We start from the raw sequence: 24,800 nt of genomic DNA on the forward strand, positions 1-24,800 counted from the left end.
CATTAGGACCCACACAGACCACAGGGTGAGCACCCCCTGCTGGCCTCACTAACACCTCTTCCAACAGCAACCTAGTTTTCCGAGGAGTCTCCCATCCAGGTACTGAACAGGCTCAACCCTGCTTAGCTTCAGTGGGCAACCTGTCTTGGGCTGCAGGGTGATATGGCTATGGCAAAATAGGATCATAATACTGATCATAATAGGAACATAGAATGTTCTAGGAAGCATGCTGTTGTTCCATACTACATCTGCAGTCTTTATTATACATACCATTAAAAATAATATAATTTTTAATTTACATTTAATTTGCTTAGCAGATGTCTTTGTCTAAATCCCAATTCAGCATTTTAGAATTGAACTTCTTTTTGTTTAAAACAGAATGTATCATACAGTACAGTGTATACTATATATAGTGCCCTCCATAAGTATTGGAACAGTAAAGACAAAATTGCTCTGTTGGCTGTGGAGTCAAGACATTTGCAAATATGATTAAAAGATGAATATGAGACAAAACTACAGAATGTCACGTTTTATTATTGGGTGATTCAACACATACATGTTTTACCAAATAAAAAGAACAGCACTTTTAGGGTTCATCCCACTCATTGATGTGAGCATAAGTATTGGGACAGTTGAACATAAGGCAGATATAAAAGACTAAAAGCTATTATTTAGTTGCAGATCCCTTGCGCACAATCACAGCAGTGAGTCTGTGACCCATAGACATCACCAGACTCTTGGTCTCATCCTTTGAAATACTTTTCCCAGCCTTTAATGCAGCCAATTCCAATTGTTGCTTGTTTTGGGGAGTTTCTGCCTTTACTCTCCTCTTCAGCTGGTGAAATTAATGTTCAATTGGATTTAAATCTGGAGATTGACTTGGGCAATCTAAGACTTTCCATTTCTTTGCCCTGATAAATTCCTTGACTGAACTGGCAGGGTGTTTTGGGTCATTGTCCTGATGCAATATGAAGCACTTCCCAATGAATCTGGTGGCATTTTCTTGAATATTGGTGGGCAAGATGGTTTTGTACCCTTCCAAATTCATTCTGCTACTGTCATCATACATTAAGTCATCAGTAAAGTTGAGAGAGAGTTCCAGAGGCAGCCATACATGCCCATGCCATGACACCACCTCCACCATGCTTTACAGATGAGGCTGTATGTTTGGGATCATTGCAGTTCCCTTTTTTATCTACATGTTTGCTTTACCATCACTTAGATAAAGGTTAATCTTTGTCTCATCAGCCCATAAACACCGTTCCAAAACTCTTCTGGCTCACCTTTGTGCTTTTTTGCAAACTCTAATCTTGCCTTTCTGTTTTTGGTGCTGGTCAGAGGTTTGCATCTTGGTGTGTAGCATCTGTAATTCTGTGTCAAAGTCTCCTGAGGACAGTAGATTGTCAGAGCATCACCCCAGCTTTCTGGAAGTTGTTGGTGATTTTACACACACGTCTTTTATGGTTCATTTTCACAGCTTTTATGATTTGTCTGTCATCAACTACTGTTGTTTTCTCAGCTGATCAGGTAGTTGTTGGTTGCTGGTGGTTTCCAAACTCTTCATTTCTCCATGCCCTTTGTTTTTGCTAGAGCTCTAACTGACTTCCTCTTTTCTTTTTGCATCCAAATTGCTTGCTTTTCTCTCAAAGTCATCAGCTCCCTCATCTTCATCCTGGTTTGTGTGTGTCATCATCAGATTCAGAATGCAGAAGTAATGGATATAACTGATACGACACATTCCCTGGTTTTCATATCTGAAGAATTAATGCAACAGGACACAGCTGATCACTTAGAAAGACCTGTGAGTCAACTGTTCCAATACTTATGCTCACATCAGATAGAGGGATGAAACTCTAAAAGTGCTGATCTTCTTAGCTGGTAAAACATCTACGTGTTGAATCACCCAATAATAAAATGTGACATTCTGTGCATTTGTCTCATATTCATCTTTTAATCATATTTGTAAATGTATTGGCTCCACAGCCAACAGAGCAATTTTGTCTTTACTGTTCCAATACTTTTGGAGGGCACTGTATGTGACCCTGGCCACAAAACCAGTCTTAAGTCGCTGGGGAATATTTGTAGCAATAGCCAAAAATACACTGTATGGGTCAAAATGATTGATTTTTCTTTTATGCCAAAAGTCTTTGGGATATTAAGTAAAGATCATGTTCCATGAAGATATTTTGTAAATTTCCTACTGTAAATATATCAAAACATAATTTTTGATCAGTAATATGCACTGCTAAGAACTTTATTAGGACAACTTTAAAGGCAATTTTCTCACTATTTAGATTTTTTTGCACCCTCAGATTCCACATTTTCAAATAGTTGTATCTTGGCCAAATATTGTCATATCATAACAACCCATACATCAATGGAAAGCTTATTTATTCAGCTTTAGGATGATGTATAAATCTCAGTTTCGAAAAATTTACACTTATGACCGGTTTTGTCACATATGTACATAATTATGCAACATAAAGCAGAATTCAAACACAGTTAAACTTAACAGCCTCAAGGTTAAAACATTTACTTTAAAGAGAATCTAGAGGGACTCATACTAATGACCTCAGTGATAGAAATCATACTACGAAATAAAGGTTTGCTTTCAATCTTTTATAGTTCTGGTTTTATAAGGAACCGAGAGGAGAGCACACCGCTGGGGCTAATGAAAAGAACACCTCACACAAACGTACTGTTGCCTGAACTGATTTTCAATACGGCTCATTGCTCTTGACAGTACTGTGATGTCATTTAGATGTATCCATGGAGATTCAAAACAGCCCCCTCATTCAGAACACTGTAATGTTCTGGAATCTGGCCCTGAAGGGGGGGGGGGCAAGTGCAGATTATTTTGAATAAATGTGTTCATACCCCTCCTTAGAGACACTTGATCAAATGATAATTGAATTGTTATGAACATGTTTCTTCAATAAACATAACAAGCGAGCAATAAGAGGGTGACTGGTCATATTATACACTGATTTACAATATGATTCTGATGTCAGCTAAAAATGATGACTTTCAGTTAAGAGGGATTTTCATTTTCCTGTTTTCTGTGTGCATGATTACAGGGTGACATTCGTTTAATATCTGAAGTCTCAGAATTATGATCTCATTTCATCAGGGGGTTTGCCAAAGAACATGTTTGGCAACAAAAAGTCAAGAGAGACCTTTGCATACAGTAAATTACAGCACTAAACAATGATCTTCCATGAAATGAATGGCACAGTTCAGAGTCAACAATTCCTTCATCCAAATTCAAACAGAGCAAAACACAACAGGCATTAATGCAATTTAGAATTGTGAAACATTTTCTTCTTCTTACTTTTTCTTAAAGGAGACAGTTCATCCAAAAATGTAAATTATGTCATTATTTACTCATATAGTTCCAAATCCATTTCATTTTTTCCCAATTCAACCCAAAAGTTGAATTTTCTGAAGAATTGTTCCACAGTTTTTGCCATATAACAACCAACGGCTGTCAAGCTAAAAAAAACAATTGAAGACCACAGAATGAGAAACATTAGGCTGCTTTTAGCCTTTCACTTTATGGCTGTTCGCTTTATGGCTATAAGTTGGTTCACTTTCCGGCAATGAAAATAAGTAAGTAAATTATTTAGCACGCTGATATTGTGTATCGGCGATCTTACAGTCTGATGATATTGCGATATGGAGCTATGGAGCATTTCGCCCAACACTACTTCACACAACAGGCTTGTGTCTGGCCTATGTCCAGAAGTGAAAACAAAAAATTGTTTGCTACACTACAGTAACCATTTTTTTCTGAATTCAAGGGGTAGGCACATTTATTTACCTTATGGACTTTTTCTTTAATATTTCATTAGAAATGAATAAAATACTTACAACTTTATGTTTCAACATACAGTTGGCGAACAAGAGCCCAGAATATCGTGCTGTACCTTTAGACTGTTCCTCACACAAAATTATCGTATGCCTTCAAAAGACTCTTATATGGAATAGCATGAACGACTTTATGATACTTTTATGGTGTGTTCTTTTTGGAGCTTGACAGCTGCGGTCACTGAGGACTGCGTAAAGAGTCTTTTAAAAACTTCCTTGGGTGAACTGTTCCTTTAACCTCTTTATTGTGCATCGAATGTTCTAGCAGGGGTGCAGTCATCTGCGCTGATGGGAGGAGTGTGGGTTGGGGGCTCTGGAGCAGGAAAGGTTCATGCTAGTGGGTGGCCCACCACAAGGCCTGGATCCTGACTCAGCAATCAAGGCTGTTCGTTACCTCAGCAACTAAGCTTAGCCTGACATAAGCCAGAAGAGCGCTCACAAGCTTCATCACTTTACTCAGCCAATAAAACCCACTGAGCTCTTTAATAAACTTCCATGCCAGACATGCTTGACACGTAATAGAACAAAGAGCAACAAACACCAGGACAAACGGTACCACTCCACCCATTGTGTAAGTGACTAAGAAACAATATATAAACACTAATTATGTTTGGAGATATAAAAACAAACTAAAAAATTATGTGTTTGCACCACTCAGTGGAGCCATGTCCAATTAAACTACAGATGTACCATGAAGAAAAATACCCTGTGATATAGTTAAAAGAAATTACTGTCCAAACGTCAGCCACCAGAAGAAGAATTCCTCTAGCTTTTTCGCAATAATTTATTATTTATGTATTATTCGTATCGGAGTTAAATTATACATTAAAAAAGTTGAGAAGGTAACCCGATCAAGAATAAAACCATGCATCAGTCGTCTTGACAGCCAAAGTAATCAAAGCCTCAGAAACAAAGGCACTGTGCCTCTGTCTTGGCCAGTTCTGCTAAATGGATTGCCAGTAAGTAGTACTCCGAATCGAGCAAAGAAAAATACACATCTTTCTTTCACTCTACCTTTTTTTTTTCAGGCCAGGAAGCGCAGAGTTGATTTTGGCAGGGTTGGAAGCCAAAAGACTTTCATTAATATATCAGACACTGCGCTGCACTCAGGGCCTTTCTTTTATTGGTAATGCCAAAAGAAAAGAGTTGGTCTCCATCAGTGACATGTATTGTTTTTGAATGAACGCCAGACCTTGTGTTTCAAGGAAAGGCACAGAGTCCATCCATCATTTAGGTGTGACACCGTATCACATGACAGTATGTTATAGTGGGTAAGAACATCTCCGAAGACCGGACGGATGCTAACTTGACCCATTCTCCTCAGACTGTTGAGCCTAACAGATGGTTTCTTTTACAAGCTGAATTTATATCTATTTGTCAAGAGTGAAGAAGGAGAAATTTGGTAGCAGTCCTTGTTTATGTGAGGAGACCACCACTCCTGATCTGTTCCCTGTCATACAAAAGCCTGACTACTGAGAAGCATGAATTTAGTCAAGGCCTTCAGCATAAACAAGCAAGATTTATCCTAAATCTTTCTTGTCACTATGTAAACTACATTGTTTTGCACAGAATTGTTCAGCTCAGATTTGTGTAGCTGCTTATCTCCCATTTCTTAAGTGTCTCCACCACTCAAAGCTCAAGCAAAGGTGCCTTTAAAGAGTCAAATTCAACTAGCCTGACCCAGCACTGACCCAAACCCTCTCCAGAATCCTTACAGGCAATGCCATGAACCTCCTGCTGGGAAGTGGTCATTTGTGCATCGAGTGGACAAAAAAGCCTGTTCTCAGTTGGAGAACTGTATACCATTCTCCTAATCCAAGCTGGAGCAGGCTTGAGATAAGGATAAAATCCTCCAGACCCCCCTGACAGCTCACCCCGCAGACCCTGTAGGCTGAAGGACAGACACATGTTCTTTCTCCATCTACTTCCATTCTCCTGGTCTCTGCACGCATACTGAAAACACACAAGCATGTCATGTTTCAAGTCGGCATTACAGAACATCAATGCATATAGAACCCTGGAGGGGGGAGGTGCATTAAACAAGTGCTCTGAAAACATTCTTCTCTAGTAATAATAAACCTGAGCCAAATGAAAAACACTCGCTCTGACTCAAACATACACTATATCAAATGCTTCTTCACTACAATACATGTAAACAACAACAGTCACACACTTCAAAACTCGTTTCTTAATCAGTCATTTGAGAAAAGACGTTCTCAGAATTTTTTAAATTTATTTTCTAACTGAAATGTTTTTTTAAACATAAACCTCACTAAATTTAGTTAAATGCCTTTAAACAAATACAAAAAACAAGCATTATACCCTGAAAGATAAACTGTTCTCAAGATGAATGTTCTAAATAAAATATATATTTTTTTTTAAATATAAAAAAAAATAACAGATGTATACAACCAAACAAAAAGATACAAAAATACTGATTAAGAAAAGGCCTAATTTGCAGTATGAAAACAACATCCTACCATTATTTACCTCATCAGATTTTATTATGAGTGAGCAATAAAGAATATTTTTACAATGCTGCTTTCTCTTTGAAAATAGTTTTTTTCTGTACATCTCTTTATTCCCCATCCAGCACTCTTTCCCAATGGCACTGAAAACCACTGAAAAAACATATTTCAGTTTCAACGGCTTATAAAATGTAAAAAGGATCTCTTCTGTTCCACTGGGATAAAGAGTAACTTTTGCCAAATTTCTGGCAGCACTTTAATATTTTGACTGAAGGGGAAAATAATCAACTTAATAGTGAAAATGTGTTAAAATCAAACTGTGTGACAGATCCAAACAGACAGCTTTGATTGTCTGATGTTGCCACAGTGTAAAGGAGCTAAAATAGTCTCCAACACTTTCTGTCCACGAATGCACTAACTCAGCGAAAAGGGCTGTGCTGGGATGCAATGTATCCACTCGAGGGCACACACTTCTACACGGACCCTGCAACCCACCAGCCCTACACTCTTGTGCTGACACAGCACAGTAACACATTCTGCTGGATTCCTTCAACAAACTTCCTCACTCGCTCCCTACACCCACCTTACATCCGTCAAGCCAAGAAATGAGCCTGCATTACAAGAAATACATCAGCGACTCTACAAGTTACAACAGAAACACCAGCATTTTAGACTCTGTAGATGCAGGTAGATGTATCATTTCTGCGTACTATCAGACTGCAGTTCTGGAAAATAGGGAAACAATGCAACTAGCGCTGGTATACAGTTTTTTAATGGTCTCAAAGCCAGTTTCAAACCAAACACAGAACCGTCTAGACACCGTGCGATTTCAGAAAGAGCAATAGTTTTCAGTCTAGCTAATGTGTGTTGTAGACCAAATAAACATTCACCATCTCAGACGATATACGACAGCCACTACATTTCTTCCATTCATTTTCGCTGTGAGAACAGTTTTAATCCAGTTAGGTTCAAAATTGGCATTCTAACCCTAACCTTAACCCTAAGCCCAAAGTATAGACTATTAACGTCTTAAATCACCTGTATTCGGTTAAATTAACTTAACACTTCACTAAAGTATTTAAAACAGATGAGGTGCATGACAAATACTGTGACAAATGAGCTGTGGGCTCGAGTCCAACCACTCTTAGGAGCCACACTCTTAATGTTCATGGCCTTTATCAACTCATTCCTCTACCTCAGTGGTCAAATGGCACATTATTACTCTGCATGAAATGAAATCTAAGTCAAACTGGGAAATAACTCACGCTGCTTTAATAAGTGCTAGTTGGATGGTGGTAGCTCAGCCAGAAACCTGAAACCTCTTTCTGGACCACCAAAGACTACAGATTTGCAAATGCCTTAATGCATAGGTAATAAACTATCGAATTACACAGTTGATGTGATTTGTTGTTGGAGGCCTCTCTTGGAAATACACTGGCTAAATTAAACAAGTCACTTCTTAAAAGGAAGGAGGAATGAGATTTAGGGCTGATGTTAAAAGAACATACATATCACCGGTCACCATGGTATGTGTGAGTGGAGTTTTCAATACAACTAGGGATGCACTGATATTAAAATTCTGGATAAATGTTTTCATGTTAAGTCTGATATTAAAATTTTGTGTTATTTTGTCTGAATAAATTGAATCTGATGTTTTAAATGTTACACGTGAATTTATGCACCAAAACATAATATACAGTATGAAAAATGGATATTCATTTTGAGATTAGATTTTTTTAACGGTGTTAATAAATTATTAGTATTTTAAAGTGAATTTATGTGAATGTTAGATGACTGCAAAAGTAATCTGAATCTAAATATAGAGGAAATGGGCATGAACAATTAAATATTCAATATTGACAGTCATCAATAATGTAAAATATGGGACTGTAAACAAAAAAGGCAAACCATTCAAACATGTTTAGCATGATCAAATACAAAACTGTAAGATAAAAAGGCAGAGAAGGAACTGAAGCATCCAGATTTGTTCACTAAAACATACGTCTGATGGGCTAATGATAATAGCACATGTTTAGAGGGGAAAACAACTGCGGTGCACACCAGGGCATGACCTTGTGTAACTTATAATCAGCTTTCCTGACTATAATTTAGAATCCAACGCACTTTATAAACACTAAAAACATGTTCAAGCTAACATATGCAGAAGAATGAAGAAAACAATGAAGAACATCTATATTGATTATGAACTGACTGCAAATTCATCAGGTGCTGTAATACACTTACCAAACCTTTTGTAGCCAAAAGACTGCACTTCCTCTTCATCAGTGAAGTCGTCTGCAAAAGTAACAAATGACAATGAAATTAGTATAGCAAGTGCTGCAGGCCTGTTAATCAAATAATGTCCTAAAATAATATTCATTTATAGAATGTATATTCAATATGATTCTAGTGTAAGACACAAAATCACTAAATACAGTATAAACACACCCACGCACCCCCGCCCCCCCCCCACACACACACTACCAGTCAAAAGTTTTTAAACAGTACATTCTTTTGTTTTTTAAAGAAGTCTCTTCTGCCCAGCAAGCCTGCATTTATTTGATCCAAAGTACAGCAAAAACAGTAAAATATTTTTAGTATTTAAAATTTCTGTCTATTTGAATATTTTAAAATGTAATTTATTCCTGTGATTTCAAAGCTAAATTTTTTAGCATTATTACTCCAGTCACATGATCCTTCAAAATCATTCTAATATTCTGATTTGTTGCTCAAAAAAGATGTATTATTATTGATGTGTTTAAAACAGCTGATTATACATTTTTCAGATTTCTTTGATGAATAGAATGTTCAGAAAATCAGCATTTACCTGAAATAGAAATCTTTTGTAACATAAAATGTCTTTATCATCACTTTTGATCAATTTAAAGCATCCATGCTAAATAAAAGAATTAATTTATATAATTTCTTTACCTAAATAAATAAATTATACCGACTCCAAGCTTTTGAATTGTATAGTGTATAATTTTACAAAAGATTTTTCTTTCAGATAAATGCTGATGGATCTTTCTATTCATCAAAAAAAAAAAAAAAAAAAAAAAACTGAAAATGTACTTGTTTTAAATTGAAAATAATGTCACTGTTTTAAACACTGATAATAATAATATTAATAATAATAATAATAATGATAATAAATGTTTGTTACACAGCAAATCAGCATATTAGAATGATTTCTAAAGGATCATGTGACTGAAGACTGGAGTAATGATGCTGAAAATTTTGATTCTATTTTAAAATATATTCCATTTTAAAATATATTCAAATAGAAAGCAGTTATTTTATTTGATTTTGGATCAAATAAATGCAGGCTTGGTGAGCAGAAGAGAATTCTTTAAAAAAACATAAAACAAATTACTATCTTGGTAGTGTATATTATATTATATAAATAAATTATAAAATAATATAAACATTTATGCTAATGTTTTACACACAAGTTTAGGGTTGGAAAGTTTTTTTGGGGGGGGGGGGGGGGGGGGGGGGGGCTGACTCTGTATCTTATGCTCTCCAATGCTACATTTATTTAATCAAATATATTGTGAAATATTATTATTATTTTGAAATTGGTTCCTCTGATTGAATTTTCAGCAGTCATTACTCCAGTCTTCAGTGTTACATTATCCTTCAGAAATCATTCTAATATTCTGGTGCTCAAGCAACATTTCTTTATTATTATAAATGCTGAAAAGAGTTGTGCTGCCAATATTTCTAGAGAAACCATGATGAACAGAAATATTTTCTAACATTATAAATGTCTTTAGTGTCACTTTTGATCAGTTCAATACATCCTTGCTATACATTAGTAAAATATTGTAATATATTATACATTGTTAAGCACAGACAACAAGATCTGAAATGTCATAACACCAAATATATATGGCAATATTCATGCTTCCTCAGAAACAAGGTCAGTATGTTATGCTGAGATAAATAACAAACACATAACATCAGCTTTGGAACTGATAAAAAGCATGTGGTCTGCATCTGACTGCTGAAATAACATTGGCCAGGATGGTCCATTCATGAGTTAACTAAATGATACCATCCTCTACTTCCTCTTCCTGTCCTGGAGCACTCTCTCATGTGGCTACCATGCTCATGGGAAAGGAGAGGGGTGACTCCAGGCAGTTTTATATGTCATTGTCCAAGGCCAGAGAAAATAAAGAAAGAACACATGTTTCTGAAGTTGGAGCCCATTCCCCCCCACTCTGATACTAAACCAGAGTCAGAACTGCAGGTGGGTGGGGGAACAGTCTGTTAGAAACCCCACAGAGTGTGACCTCAAGTCCAGCCATCCAACTGGACAGACACACAACCCATAGAAACCTCAGAGTGGAAAAGCAGGGAACAAACAGCTTGGGACAAAGAATTGTAGACCGATGCTGACAGCTATTTCAGTACTTTAGCTGAAAATAACAGCAAAACTCTGGGAAATGCAAAGGAACAAAACTCCCACACACCCAAAAAACAACATTTTTACAAAGCCAGAAACTTGACATTGCAAGAGAAATATCGCTTGAAATAAAACTTTCAAGGTTAAAAATGTTATGCATGGAGGAGTATCACAGAAGACTGCAGATGATCATTACTCAGGGGAACAACAATTCACTGTGTGTGTGGTCTAAACACCCTTATTGGGTTTTTTTCAATGTGCCTTTTGCTCTGCTTGCTAATCATTAATATGTTAAGGCTTTGAATTGATTTAATGGTAAATTAACATTTATCTAACCAAAAGATGAGTTAGTTTACTTGTCTGAAGTCCAAAATCCAGGCAACCCACAGGAGCCCACTTTTTGACACAAACAGTGAAAACAAATACAACTTCCTGTTTTTAGATACACATTAAGAAATTATTATTTATTTTTTTTACTTCCAGTTGCATTAAAACTGCACTTCCAATGCAGTTTTCATGCATAAGGAGGCTACATGCATGTATTGCTTTTTTAGTTCAATATGAACTCACACAATATTTACATTGAAATTTCCACTAGATGGCAGCCTTCTGGTTAAAAATGAGAAATAGTTCAATGTTGCATAACTCATAAGGCACAAAAATGTGATGTGAAGGGTTGGTGTTTGTCAAAACATCTGGCCATTGGACATGCAAAATGAGCCAGGATAGAGAGATGTTTGGGTTGTTTTTACTGTAAGTGGCTCTGAGTCACACGTTTAAATTCTGGTGTGCAACTGAGATGGAAAACATCTTGGCTTGTACAGAAGACCTTTTCATTTTTAATTATATAATCCTGACCCTTTATTTCCACAGCACAAATGACTGTAACTTCGAATTAAGAGCACATGACACTATTAAAGCTGCACTCATTAAGTTTTTGTTATTCATCCCAATAGTATAGCAGTTTTAGAGTTTATAGGCTACTTAGCCTGGATGAAACATTTTTGTTGGTGCTGCTGATTAACAATGAAACTGTTTGTTTATCTTTTGTTCCGTTTTATCTCAACATGGCTGCACATGAGGGTGGACCCACTTCATGCAGAATCAGAAAAAAATATGTTTCTTGAATCCTCCAGATATATCTCATGTCAGTGCACATTACCCTAATATCAACAAAATATTAACATTTTCTTTCTCAAAAGTGCTGTTAGTTTCTTTCTGCGTAAAACTTTTAAGTGGCCTGTAATAGAAATAAATGACTGCACCTTTAATTAACAATTATGAATCCAAACACGTATTTAACTGAACATTAACACTTTAAAGTCTGTCAGATTTAATAGAAACTTCGCAGAAATTAGATTTCACAAGTTCTTGAACCCTTAGAGAAACATCTTCACACCCAGCCAGATGTTTCATTTGTAACGTGGCCACGTGTTTTGATTTTTTTAAGATAAAGGGAGCAATGTCACTGAACATCCCACACAATAGCCGGGTCAGCAACACAAGGTTGTGTGTAGATCATTCTATTCAGCTGTCTTATAACAGTTCAGCCAAACAACCCGCCAACCTTAGACACCACGAGCAGTTAATCGCAACCAGATGTTTCGTGCACTGGAGTAACACACATTCCTCTCACACGAGAAAGAAAGAGAAAGAAAAGCAGAAAAACTGAAGAGCGAAACGCGTGGATAGACTCAAGAGACTTCTCTTAAAAAGACAGTGCACTAAAAATGTGTAAACAGCGGATAATTTGAAATGCAACTTACCCTTCATTGTGGTAAAACTGAGGTACACCGTTCCGTCACGAGCCAAAAGTTCACATCAATCTCATGATAATAGCGCGGACTCAAGAATCGCGCTCGCGCACTTCCACGCTGAAGTTACACAGATGCGAATATTCCACCTGAAACATGCGTAGAATGTTTATCACACCCTCAATTCCTGAGACTGACGCTAAACTTAAGAAAAAATTAAAACAACAACTCGTGAACACGATGTTTATGAATCGTAGGCAACAATCTTCAGCTCAAGAAGCAAACTTTTTCTCTCTCTCCACGAGAAAGTGGAAATTCACTTGAGGTAAGTGAGGATGCCTCCTCTTCTGCCTTTTGGCAGCAACCCGAGAACCAGAGAGAAATTGGGAGTCCGTAGGGTATCTGTTAGTCCACTTGTTTTCTACATGAACAATCTCTTAAAGGAAAACCAGGTGAAAAGCAGCAGCAGCCTCCTCTTCTCTGAATCTCTGAATGTGCAGCACCGCATCTGAAGTTAAACTTTCTCTTGGCACATGGGAGGGTCTTATACGTTGCATGAGTTAGTTTTTGTTGACCTTGGAGTGCTGTGCAATCTTAATCTTAATCTGTAAAGAAACAGTACTATAGAAAACATTACTACTCAAATTACTACGTGATTGTGTTCACCTAAAAACTCAGCATTTCAAATAGCCTACCTTCATACTCTGCACTGTTCTTCACCACTGTAATGATGGCTTAACAAGGGTTAACACTTAGCATGAGCCAACCTTTCAGTGTAAAAAAGTCGTTATCAACACTTTTATGTCCACTATTAGGCTGGAATAATGTATATAAAGTATGGACTGGAGTTGTGGCAAATGAAAGTTTTATATCAGTAATACAATGTTCAGTTAAAAAATAGTGTTTTCTTTAGCAGTGGTGTGTTGCTTTCAAATATCTACTTCACAACCCTCTTAAATTCAAATTTATTCTCAGAACTAAAATAGTAATATCATATTTCTCTGTAGTTGGTGGATAAACAAGTGAACAATGTAAAGTCTCACTGCAAGATGTTGTCATGTGTTTTAAAGGGATAGGGTCAACCTGATGAGATAACAGTAGACTTCCATAATACGGGAAAAATACTATGGAAGTCAATGGCTACCGTCAGCTGTTTGGTTACCAACATTCTTTAAAATGTCTTCTTTTTTGTTCAACAGAAGAAATAAACTCATACAGGTTTGTAAGAAGTAGGGGGTTTGTAAATGATGACAATTTTCATTTTTAGGTGAACTATCCCTTTAAGCTTTATATAATTACACAATAATGGAATTATTACAGTATTTGTTTCCTTAATTATGCTACATAATTTATCATTTAAAGTTAGACTGAAAAGCTTATAATAGGCTGTTAAAAGCAAGTTCCATTTTGATAGTTTCTCCCTTATAATGTGGCAATATTTTCCATTACAAAAGATCATCATCCGTTCAAAAATATTGTGTTGATCGTGTGTTTAATGTAATAAAACAAGTCCAACACCAAATTTCATATGACAACAACATTAACATGATAATATAGATTTTTATATATGCTTCACATGAAGTGTTACTGAATCTCTTTCTTAATCAATTATGGTGCTATTTTTCAAATAAATGTGTAAGGTATGCCAGCGTATTGGCTCTGAATCCCAGGACTGCCAAGTGAAAAGTCCTTTGCGTGTGTTGACTGTTGCTCAAAATTACTTGCACAATTGTTTCCGCTCCCTTGGGTTTAATAAACACACAGCTCATTTTGTTCTTTCTTTGCATTTCTCTCTAAATCCCTTTGCCACAGGGATCCGTGTTTAATTATTTGACATCCCGCTGGATTGTTCAGAATCGTGTGATCCGCTGCACCACACTGGCCAAAAATATTTTTCCAACTTAACGAGGCTAAGCGCTAACATAAAAAAACAACACTAACTTATTAAAGCTGCACTGCTAGGCTCTAAACCGACTTTATGTGCCCTCTTAAGTATCGGAAGCTTTTGTGCCAGAGCAGGTGCCTTATCCATTTTTATTTACCTTCGGAATGACACATTAGCTACTTTCAAACTTTACCATGGTGACCATAGTTTCCACCAAAATACCATAGTTGCTACTGTTGTTATAGAAATGAAACAAAATGATTTTGAAAGCTTACAGCATTTGAAGGACATCCAATATGGTAAAAATCTTAAAAAAAAACTTTTCATGTAACATTTTTATAAGGAAGAGGGTCTGTATCATTTTATACTAAAGCAATGTTTTCATAGCATGTTCTGTCGTTACGGTTTATATGTATTCTGAGGTTTCCGTGCTCTCAGATCCAGTAATTCACTCTCGGCGTGCCAACCGCCAGGTCTTTGGCACTAGATGAGCGCGACAGGTCCAGATAGGGTTATGAGAAACAGGTGTGTTTACACTTAGCAGAGATGGACATACCAGTTGCCCACATTGCTGTTTCTCATTAGAGGTTAGAAAATACTATTTTTCAGGGTCACAAGCCCTAAAGAGAGGGCACTTTTACAAGGAAATGGTGCGCTAATGAGAAACGTGAGGGGAATGTGGGCCTACACCACGTCTTTGTTACCAATTTCTGCTTCATTATATATGCAAGGTTGATTTTAAACCTTGAGACTTTAAGACTTTGTGATATAGATATACATCATAAAACTTATCAAATTTACCTTTGCTATATATTTACCTTTACCTAAAATTGACCTTTACCCAAATTGACCTTTGTTCTAAAAAAAATAAGTTAACTATAAAAATGCCATAACACAATTAGCAAACGCTTCCATTCAATAGTTTGCTTTTTTATTTATACTTTTATTCAGCAAGGACATTAAATAATAATAATAATAATAATAATAAATGATGTTGTTTTAAATTGCCTATTCATCAAAACCTGAAAAAGTACTGCATCACAATTTTCACAGAAATCTTCATAAGTTTTGTGAAAGTTTTCAACATTGATAATAATAAGAAGAAATGTTTCTTAAGCACCGAATCAGCATGAGTTCTGAAGGACTGTGTGACACAGAAGACTGGAGTAATGGCTGCTGAAGATTCAGCTTTACATCACAGGAATAAATTACATTTTAAAATATATTAAAATAGAAAACAGAAAATGCAATATTATATCACAATAGTACTGGTGTTAATAAACACAAATTTCAGACAGCATTATTGTGCTGATATAAAAATGCTGCAGGTTTGTAAATGTCAATTGTAAAATGTGTAGCTACTGAGAACAGCTAAACAAAAGCTAGTTACATCTTGGAGGGTCATAACCTTTAAATGCTTTAATTGGATCGTCTCTGGTTCTACTTAGTATAAATAGAAGTGTTCAGGTAAAGATAAACAACACACCTTCCCTCTGCAGCAATCAGCATTAATCACACTGCATAGCCAGACATCAGTAGGGATTTTCTGGTGAGTTCCTATCCTTTGATCTTTATATATAATGTTATATTGCTCTGTTTAATTATCTCTCATAATACACAGTGAAATATGATCATGGGTTATGTTAATAATATTATTGTATACTTTGTAAAGATCCTGAAATGTTTAACTGGACAGTACTTTGATTACTTATGATCACACGGTTTATTTTATTGTGGACAGAAATCAAATATGCTAAACGTGAATTGCTATGTTGAGATGTCACTGATCTAATGATGATCTAAAAACAAACAGATCAATAAAAAATATAAGCAATCAGGCATTCAATCTACAAATAAATTTAGGATGTCATCACAGAGCTAATTTTATACTAAATTAAGTTATCTGTGGCATTTAGTTGTTAATTACTTAAGCAATGATTTATCCTCATTTTGACTAATGCAGACACTATTGTTTAACAAACTTGGCCACAATTATCAATGGCAGAAAATGATGTACTGATCGTTTTCCCAGCACTCAGACATATGATGTGACAGCTTTACAACACTAGCTTTTGACTCGGACCTGCCAAATGTGGTGGCTCTGTTGTGTTCATTTAAGACAACAGATGGTCATGAAGTAAAGCTGGTGAACTTGTGCACCTCTGGTGGTATTTCTCGAATATTCTAGATTAATTTCCTCTTAAAATAACACCTCATATGTCTGGTTGCTGATCTTGAAAAAAGACCAAATGTAGGGTTTTGGGTAGATAGTCACAAGTCTCGTTTTGCTCTATAATATGAAGCCACAGCCTCTTAAACTGCTTAATATATCCCTCCTTAATCCAAGAAAGAAGCTTCTAAACTCGAGACTCTAGAAGCTTCTCTAGAATCTAGAGAATTGGGCCTCAATTCTCAGTGAAAGTGTCTGGAAGCAAACATAAAAATGGATTAGATACTAAGATACTAACTCAAATGACCACACAGACTAAAGAGTGACACATACTAACTATAAGCTTCCTGCAGGTTATAAAACAATTTTCAGTGAAGTTGTAGTGCCACTCAGTGGTAACTCACAGCTATTACTACTCCATCTTTCTCATGATCAAAAACTCTAAGACAGACTGGGGACAAAAAACAAGAGACAAGATGTATTATTATTGTGTATTGCATATTATAAAGCCTTTAAAAAAAATGAGACTATTTTATGAAAGTCTCTAAAGCACCTACTTGCTTCTTAAACAGGTTTTGTTATTCCTTTGAAGTTGCTGAGGATGAAGGCGTTGATCTCTCTGGTTTTACTGGCATCTCTGGGGGCCTTTCATTGTGCCCCTGAAACGGCCCTGCCTCCGATATCACCCAACACTCTCAAACGTGAGTGCATCCTATAGCCGAAGAGATGAATATTATGACTATTTCATGACTATCTTAAATTAATACACAAAAGCCAGGGAACAACCTAATGACATGTAGATGATCTGAAACGTGATGGTCTTTCAGGCCTGTCTCTGGAAGGGGAGAAGCTGGTGGATCAGGAGGTCAGCAAAGCACTGTTTGGGATCAAACAAATGAAGGAGTTGATGGCCAGGAACGAAGAGAAACATGCAAACCTCATGAAGTCCCTCAGGCACAGTGGGGAAAAGAAAAAGGTCAGTGAATAATTAAGTGGGAATTTTTTTTTAAACCAAAATAAACAGTCTTTCTAGCTGTGTTAAACAAAAAATTATAAACATAAAATTAAGTACCATTTTGATATAAATGTTCGAAACCCATCATTGGCTTCTTGCACCATCAGGGGGCAGCAGAGATCGCACAGGACATAGAGAAGAAGCTGAACGAAGCCGAACAGCAGTGTAAAGAGTCTCTAAAGTCCTCCTGGGAGGAATGTCGACCTTGTCTTGAGGACACCTGTAAGAACTTCTATAACAACACCTGCCGCCGTGGATTCGCCACCTTCACCAATAAAGTACAGAATTCTCATCCACCTTTGCCATTCAAATGCCCTGTTTTGAAACTAATTGATAGCTATAAATTGAATCAAAATACCAAAGTTGTATCATGCATTTTTCTGTTCTCCACAGCTACAGAACTTCTTCCAAAGGCTGAGCTCTCGCTTTGGCCCTCGTGAAACTCAGGATGAGGTTTTGCTGAACCAGAGCGCAGAGAATCCTGACCTGGAGGTGATGAGGATCGAGGACTCCTTCAGCAACCTGCTCACCAAAGTGGGAACTCTGGTCAATCGCAGTGTCGTGCTGGTCTCCCACTTCCACCATGAGCTGGACCAGGCCCTACGAAGGGCTTTCAGCCCTGAGCTTCAGGAGGATAAAGAGAGCGAGCTGGTGCTCAAGCCTGCCAACAAAGCTTTGGATTCTGCCTTTCTGGAGGGTGTGGGACTGGAAGATGTGTTGGAGTCCTTCTTTGACTTTGGCAGAAGTGTGTTAGAGGAGTTTGGGGCCGTAGTCACACAAGCCGTCAGTGACATTCATGATACTATGGAGAAGACAGAGGAGAAGAAAGGTGCTTTATTCTGACAAATGTGTTCAGACGAAAATTTAAATTCGGTAGCACTTTATTTTCCAGTCCTGTCCCTCATGTACATACTATGTACTTGTTAAAGTAAATATTATAACTAGGTAATGACCCTGAACCTACCCTAAACCTAACTACCCCATGTAGTTACGTTATATTACCAGTACTTTCTTAGGCAAGAACATGCAAGTACATATAAGGTAAAATAAAGTGCAACCAAAAATTCTGTCATCATTTAGGCCTACCCACATGTTGTTTCAAAACCAATTACATTATTCTGTTAATAGAATAGAATAGCTCAGGCCACAATTCCAACTGTGACACAGGGAAACATTGTGGCATCACTTTAAGAGCTATTTTGTCCAGATGATGATCGATAAAAAACATTGACAGACAGGGGTGTAGCTAGAGGGGGACTGAGTAACTACAGGGGGACAAGAGTTATTGGGGGTCTCGCAACAATCACCCAGTTGATGAATGATAAAGCACTGACAGCCAATTGGAATCCACCTGGTTTTAAAGAACTGGAGCTTTTAAAGCAGCAGACAACATAACTGCAGTGTGCTCTTAAAGTTTTTGTGCGCTGGTATGAATGCTAATATAGTTACAGATCTTGGTTTGAACAAGTCTTAACTCTCTCTACATGTGTCTGTATTCACTGCAGAGAGGAAACTCTTCCCTCAGTTTCTACAGAACAAGAGACTGTGCAGAGACCTGCGCAGACAGTCCTCAGAGTGCTGGCAGCTGCAGAGCAAGTGTGAGGCCTGCCAGGGAACCCTGTTTACCGGTAAGAGCTCACATTGATTAGTTAAATTGGCAGTTCACCCAAAAATGAAAATCCTGTCAGCCTCATTCTCATGTTGTTTCAGACCTGAATTTATGGAACACAAAAAGGGAAAATTCTGTACTCCTGTATATTCCAGCTATTCAGAAGTGTGAGGAATAGACCAAAGTCATTGTTTATTAAGATGAACAATTAACTGTTAACTACCAGATGAGAGTGAGTTGATATTGAGAATCAGATCATTCGGACTCATGAAAGAATAAATCAGGCTGGTTAGTGAAACTGATTCATTGAAAAAAAATGACTTAAGAAAAACAAGCTGTTCTCCTCACCATCCAACAGGCTCCAGAGCTTCTCTTTTATCATTGTGTTCCATGGAAAAATTGAATTCATATAGATTTGGAGTAAATTAAGACAGAATTGATATTTTTGGGTGAACTGTCCCTTTAGAAAACTCTTACCAGTGACACTGATCATTTCATGTACTTCACAGGGTGCCCAAATGTAAGAGAACTACACATTGAGCTGGATGAAGCTTCTCAGTTGTTGGAAGCATCCAATCAGCAGTACGAGGAGGTGCTGGGCATCGTGCAGCGTCACACGGATGACACCATCAGCTGGATCAGCAACATGGCCTCTGACTTTGGTTGGGTGACTGAGCTCGCCAATAACAACACCAGTCCTGAGAGCATCTTCAGCATTGCCACGGTGAGCCACTACCAAGAAAATATCATCATCACCTTTTTTTGGTCATACTGTGCTATTTTGGATATGTAGCATGGTAGTACCATGGTATTCATTGAAATACTATGCTACATAATTATGAAAATTATTCAGTAGGTGAGAAAAAGCAACAGTGGTGGTAGATTTACTCGAAAAATCAGATACTAAATCTATTGATCCCAAAAAACAAGGTGGTGGCACAGACTGAGCAGGGCGACAACACCTCAGCAGCAGACACTACAGTGGAAGTGAATATTCTCAAGTCCCCCACTCTCACCCTGACCGTTCCTGCGGGTCTCAGGCTGCAGGATCCCGCCTTCATCCAGTATGTGGCACAGGAGGCTCTGGGCATGTTCAAGCAGATGGCCAGGTGAGACACTTTCCAATTAGTCACATCATGAAACAGAATAGTTCACACTCATCAGCACACATTTCACAGGGACAGTTCAATCACATAAATCAGGGGTTCTCAACCAGGGACTCAGGGACATCATATTTGATACATGAATTGTTAAGGGCTCTTAAATATCAAAATGACAAAAACATTAAAACCTGTTGATGGTTCATACTTTTTAGCAAGAAAAAGGCCTGAGAGCATGTAAAAATGTTTGTCAAAAATGATGGTTTCTATAAAGTACATGTAAGTTCTATATTTTATTAATATGTCAATATAATAATTTACTGGACTGAATCAAGTTAGTTTTCTTTTATTTTCTATAAAATACGAAAAATAGTTTAAATGTACGTCAATCATACTACAGCCTTTTGAGGAACGTTTATTTGTACATCTCTCAATCATCATTGTTCTGTATTGTGATGTTTGCCCCCAAAATGAAATAACAGGGCACTGATCATAAAACTAAGTATATAAATATCATCTTACGAAGCCATAATATTGGGAGATATGACAACTGATACTTCTGTGAATTTGTTCCAAGTAAACTGTTATACAGTTATAAAAATCTAACTGATTTACATTACAAGATTTTAATCTTACTTTTTGCCCACTTATAACAACAGCTGCACCAAATTGCATAATTTTGCTCAGTTTGGGCCACGGAATAAAATTTATAGCTACATAGTCTCATCATACTATATGGCCCATAAAATCCTTACGTATCAAAAAAGATAAGCAATTTTTTAAAAAGATCTGACTATATGTCAGGCTCTACAGGGTTAATATTTTAAAATGATCTAAACAAACTAAATTAAAATGCTCATCTCTGACTAGTCTAACAGTGGTTTTTTTTTTTTTTTTAGGCATGATGATGTATAATCTACAAGTCATCAGTTTTCTTCCCAGCACTAACCAGGGTACACTGGTACCATCCTATGTCTTGTGCATTTAGTTATATTGTATGCATTGTGTTAAGTATAAAAATCAAGTCACTGCAACTATTGTTATTTATTTATGGTCTTATGTGACAGGTTCCAGTTAGCTGCATTAACTTGACTGGCTGCATTTGAACTTGTCTTGTGTTAACTGACTTAAAGTACATTTCTGACATACTGATGTTTAAGTATATTAAAATGTATATATCTGTGTGACTGTAAACAGGTATAACAATTGCTCCTTAAAAATAAATCACTTTTAGTGCAAAACCATTTCCTAGTTTATTACATCAGTTAGCCTTTATGCGTTCACTTCCATGGAACCTCGTTTCTGTCTCGAGAGTAAAAAATGTAATTGTGAGAAACTTACAATAAGAAATAAAGCCACATTGTGAGATATGCACTGATATTGCAAGATCCAAATTCAGATTATGCACCTTTTTTTGTTTTACTGTCAGGTGGAAAAGTGCTTCCAGGTTTCTGTTCAGTCCCAATGCCATCTACCTAAATTTTCCAGTTCCAATTCAAAAAGTCTGAACAACACAAACACACGATTTACAAATAACCCACATGGAGTTAAAAGCATTACGTAAAACTTTATTTTTTTTACTGTACAAATTCTTCAGATTAGTAATCGTAACCATTGTTTCACAACAAATGTCTTCAAAGTCTGCAGCGGAGACTCTCACCTTACATTAGAGTATTTTCTTTCTTTTTTTCGACACAAAGAACAAAATTCAATTACACAATTCTGCACAAACTTGCCTGTAGCCCTTGTAAAACAGGAGGTGGTGATGGGAGAGATGTCTAGTTGATGTCCTGGATACAGGAGGAGACTATAAAGTCCCTAGGACAAAGGGCTCACGTACAGGAAGGACAAAAGCAAGGCCTCTCTCTATATATGAAAAGCTACACGACAAAAGGGAGAAGAAACCAACAAATTAGCCCTCCAAAAGATATCGGCCTGATTCATCCCAAGTGCATTCAATTCCTTATGGATGAAATGAACCCCATTACAGACAGTACATGACCAAACATTAAGCCTGAATCTGTAAGAGTGGTGCAAAAACTGCACGGCTGTATGAGGATGTCTAATTTGCCCTCTCCGTTAGACTTGTACCATTTTAACAGATCAAGGAAAACATCAAATCACATACTTTTTTTTTTTTTTTTTTTTAAATGCGCTCAGGATGGAAGGCAAATTTTACTGACTCCATCAAGCTTTGGTTGGTAAATGGTCTCAATCTGTAGTACCTGAATATTTCACAGTGTTGCCTAAACAGGAAATGTAACAACTCCACCAGCAGCAAACGTGGTATATCATGGAGTTAAAAAGTCTTTGTAATTCGGATTCCTGGTCAAAAACAAAGATCTGTGTGAAATAATTTGAGCAAGTTCACATTCGTATGTCAAGATGAAGAAATCATGGCTCTCTTGAAATATACTGAAATATTTATGTATGAAATCATCTGTGAAAGATCAATAAATCTCTGTGGTTCATTTATTGGAGTGTACATGAGAGAACAATGAATTGGTACCAAGAGGTTGGCAACACTACAAATGTGTTTGCACAAAAAACACAAACCTGGAAGTTTGGGTGCTGATGTGCGTAAAAATGCAACTCAGGCATTGCTGTTGTGATATTGCAACCTGTCGGGTCTCAACAGCAGCATGAGGAATGATGTTTGGACTGGTCAGGTCTAGTGTTTTGTTAATCAAAGGTCTCTCTGCTTAATTACCATTGTGACAAAAATATGATTCATAATAATGACTTTTTGCTTGAAAATTAGCAGCTGGCTGAAATGGCGATCAGTCGTCAGACTGGTTTTCCAATATGAATCATCTCCCAGGATATGATTTCAAGCTCTCATAGAGATTGATTGAAACTGAAATGAAGGTACTTATTAAAAATCATGATTTGCTATAAAAGTGTTTTAGAGAAAAACTAATTCTGCCCCTGTAATTGATGTCTTAAACTCAAGCTCCCATACATTCAGAACGGCTAATACCCTCTTGCGTCTCATTCTCTCTGTCCTTCTTCGACTTTCACTTTCCCGTCCCAGCATTGGCACTAACTGTCACTGGTAGCGCCAACCGATTCAACCACAGTTATTGGTCACTTTTAATAAACTACTCAAACTACTATATAAAATAAAAAAAGGGGAAAAAGAAGAATGAAAAACTTTAAAATAATGAAGACTGATTTTACAATAACATTTAGTGTTCAGGTGAAAAAGAAAATAGACAAGAGGGAGGGAAAAACAAAATGGATAAAAAAGAAAAAAGAAAGAAAAAGCTGATTTTGTGCAACTGAACCAGCCATCAGCACTAAGCTCAACGCTTGTTTCACAGCTCCCTGTGTCTGCAATGCAGGGAATCACCCCAGCAGAGCTCTGGGAGCGTGACGTGGTCCCGCTCCAAACCCGCTCATACACACACCCTCGTCAACTCCGCCACACACACATCCTTAGGCAGAAAACAGCCAGTATCTGCAGTCAAAGCTACGTTTAGATGCACTAATCGAGTTTTTAAGTTTGACTCTGGGGGGGAAAGTACGAAATAAACAAAGACATCTCTGTAAGGACAAGTGTGCAGGGGAGCTGTAGGGAGGTGGTGCCACAGTGGGTTTGGGAACCGTCCCGGTGGCTTATTAGCACATGGTGGTGAGTCTCTGGGTCCCGTAGAAGGTCTCTACAGGTTGTCTCCGGGCTGGTACTGTGGCTCAGTGGCGGTGAAGTAATCCTCCAGGAAGGACTGGATATATTCGAAAGTGGGCCGTTCGTCTGGCTCCTTCTTCCAGCAGAGCCGCATCATTTCATGCAGCGACTCCGGGCAGCCCTGAGGACACGGCATCCTGTAGCCCCGCTCCACCTGCTCCAACACCTCTCGGTTCACCATGCCTGAAAAACAGTTGATACCGAGTCAGTTTGTGCAACCGCCCACTGTTCAGCGGCCAGACTGTCTCAGACAGGATGTGAGGGGTGTGTAATTACAGCAGACACTTCACTTGGAACCCACAGAGGATGGGAGCGTCGAGGACAGAGGGGACAGACAGTCTGGTGCTACGTGAGAGGACAGGAAGTGTAAATCAGTGGGTCGACTGTATCCGAGAGCTCTCTCCGAGGAAGGATTCTTTGTGAGTGACCTTTTTGAGCTCAGTCTACTTTCATTTACACTCGCTTGCATAATGACTCACAACAATAAGTCTTATGTGTGCTAAATTGAATCAATAACTCTTATGTTAATTGGGAAACTAAAAAGCTTCGGACTTCCTGTTGTGGCTTGGATGGAAATGCTTAAATGGATAGTTCCCTCAAAAAATAAAATTGTGTTATTAATTAGGCAAGGCAAGTTTATTTATATAGCACATTTCATACACAATGGTAATTCAAAGTGCTTTACATGAAAGAAAGTAAAATAGTCATAATAATAATATTAATCACAGCAATAAAAATGAGTTGAAAAAATATATATTTTTTTTAAATAATAATAAAACAAGAAACTTAAAAACAAATATTCTCAAGCTTTGTTCAAGTGAGCGGAATAAAAACCT

General features: G+C 37.3%; 3 protein-coding genes across 7 annotated transcripts in view; 1 reads left to right on the forward strand and 2 right to left on the reverse strand.

Moving 5' to 3' along the window:
* The window catches only part of LOC306846438 (collectin-12-like), a 35,022-nt gene extending 21,814 nt beyond the window's left edge, over nucleotides 1–13,208 (reverse strand). Inside the window, exons 1-3 of one of the 2 annotated variants that reach the window (XM_079379825.1) lie at nucleotides 12,510–12,993; nucleotides 8,580–8,630; nucleotides 5,742–5,820 (exon numbers count right to left, since the gene is read on the reverse strand). In XM_079379825.1, coding sequence (XP_079235951.1) covers nucleotides 5,742–5,820; nucleotides 8,580–8,618 — 118 coding nt within the window. In that variant the 5' untranslated portion in view covers nucleotides 8,619–8,630; nucleotides 12,510–12,993. Of the gene's footprint in view, nucleotides 1–5,741; nucleotides 5,821–8,579; nucleotides 8,631–12,509 lie in introns of both variants that reach the window. The other variant, XM_079379826.1, reaches the window with a different exon arrangement.
* clul1 (clusterin-like 1 (retinal)) lies at nucleotides 12,222–22,750 on the forward strand. Of its 4 annotated transcripts, none has more exons than XM_079379831.1 (9): nucleotides 12,222–12,822; nucleotides 17,145–17,253; nucleotides 17,380–17,528; nucleotides 17,675–17,845; nucleotides 17,961–18,396; nucleotides 19,073–19,195; nucleotides 19,686–19,900; nucleotides 20,107–20,285; nucleotides 21,176–22,750. In XM_079379831.1, the coding sequence occupies exons 2-9, from the start codon at nucleotides 17,154–17,156 to the stop codon at nucleotides 21,189–21,191; spliced, it is 1,389 nt and encodes a 462-aa protein (XP_079235957.1). In that variant the 5' UTR covers nucleotides 12,222–12,822; nucleotides 17,145–17,153; the 3' UTR covers nucleotides 21,192–22,750. The 4 variants fall into 4 exon arrangements, with proteins under 4 accessions (XP_079235957.1, XP_079235956.1, XP_079235955.1 ...); XM_079379830.1 differs by having other exon boundaries at nucleotides 12,227–12,822; nucleotides 17,125–17,253; XM_079379829.1 differs by lacking the exon at nucleotides 12,222–12,822 and adding an exon at nucleotides 15,862–15,931 and having other exon boundaries at nucleotides 17,125–17,253.
* LOC306846439 (tyrosine-protein kinase yes) overlaps nucleotides 21,826–24,800 on the reverse strand; it is a 38,617-nt gene continuing 35,642 nt past the window's right edge. Inside the window, exon 12 of the mRNA XM_079379827.1 lies at nucleotides 21,826–24,147. Within this exon, the coding sequence (XP_079235953.1) occupies nucleotides 23,939–24,147 (209 nt within the window). The 3' untranslated portion in view covers nucleotides 21,826–23,938. The remainder of the gene's footprint in view (nucleotides 24,148–24,800) is intronic.

Source organism: Barbus barbus (genome assembly GCF_936440315.1).
Source record: "Barbus barbus genome assembly, chromosome: 26".
NCBI lineage: Eukaryota > Metazoa > Chordata > Actinopteri > Cypriniformes > Cyprinidae > Barbus > Barbus barbus.

Excerpts from the sequence above, each read along its gene's own strand:
- clul1 (XM_079379831.1), top strand. The coding sequence starts at position 17,154 with ATGAAGGCGTTGATCTCTCTGGTTTTACTGGCATCTCTGGGGGCCTTT. Across the intron at positions 17,846-17,960 it reads TCGCCACCTTCACCAATAAA|CTACAGAACTTCTTCCAAAG; the intron begins GTACAGAATTCT and ends TGTTCTCCACAG. Across the intron at positions 19,901-20,106 it reads GCATCTTCAGCATTGCCACG|GTGGTGGCACAGACTGAGCA; the intron begins GTGAGCCACTAC and ends CCAAAAAACAAG.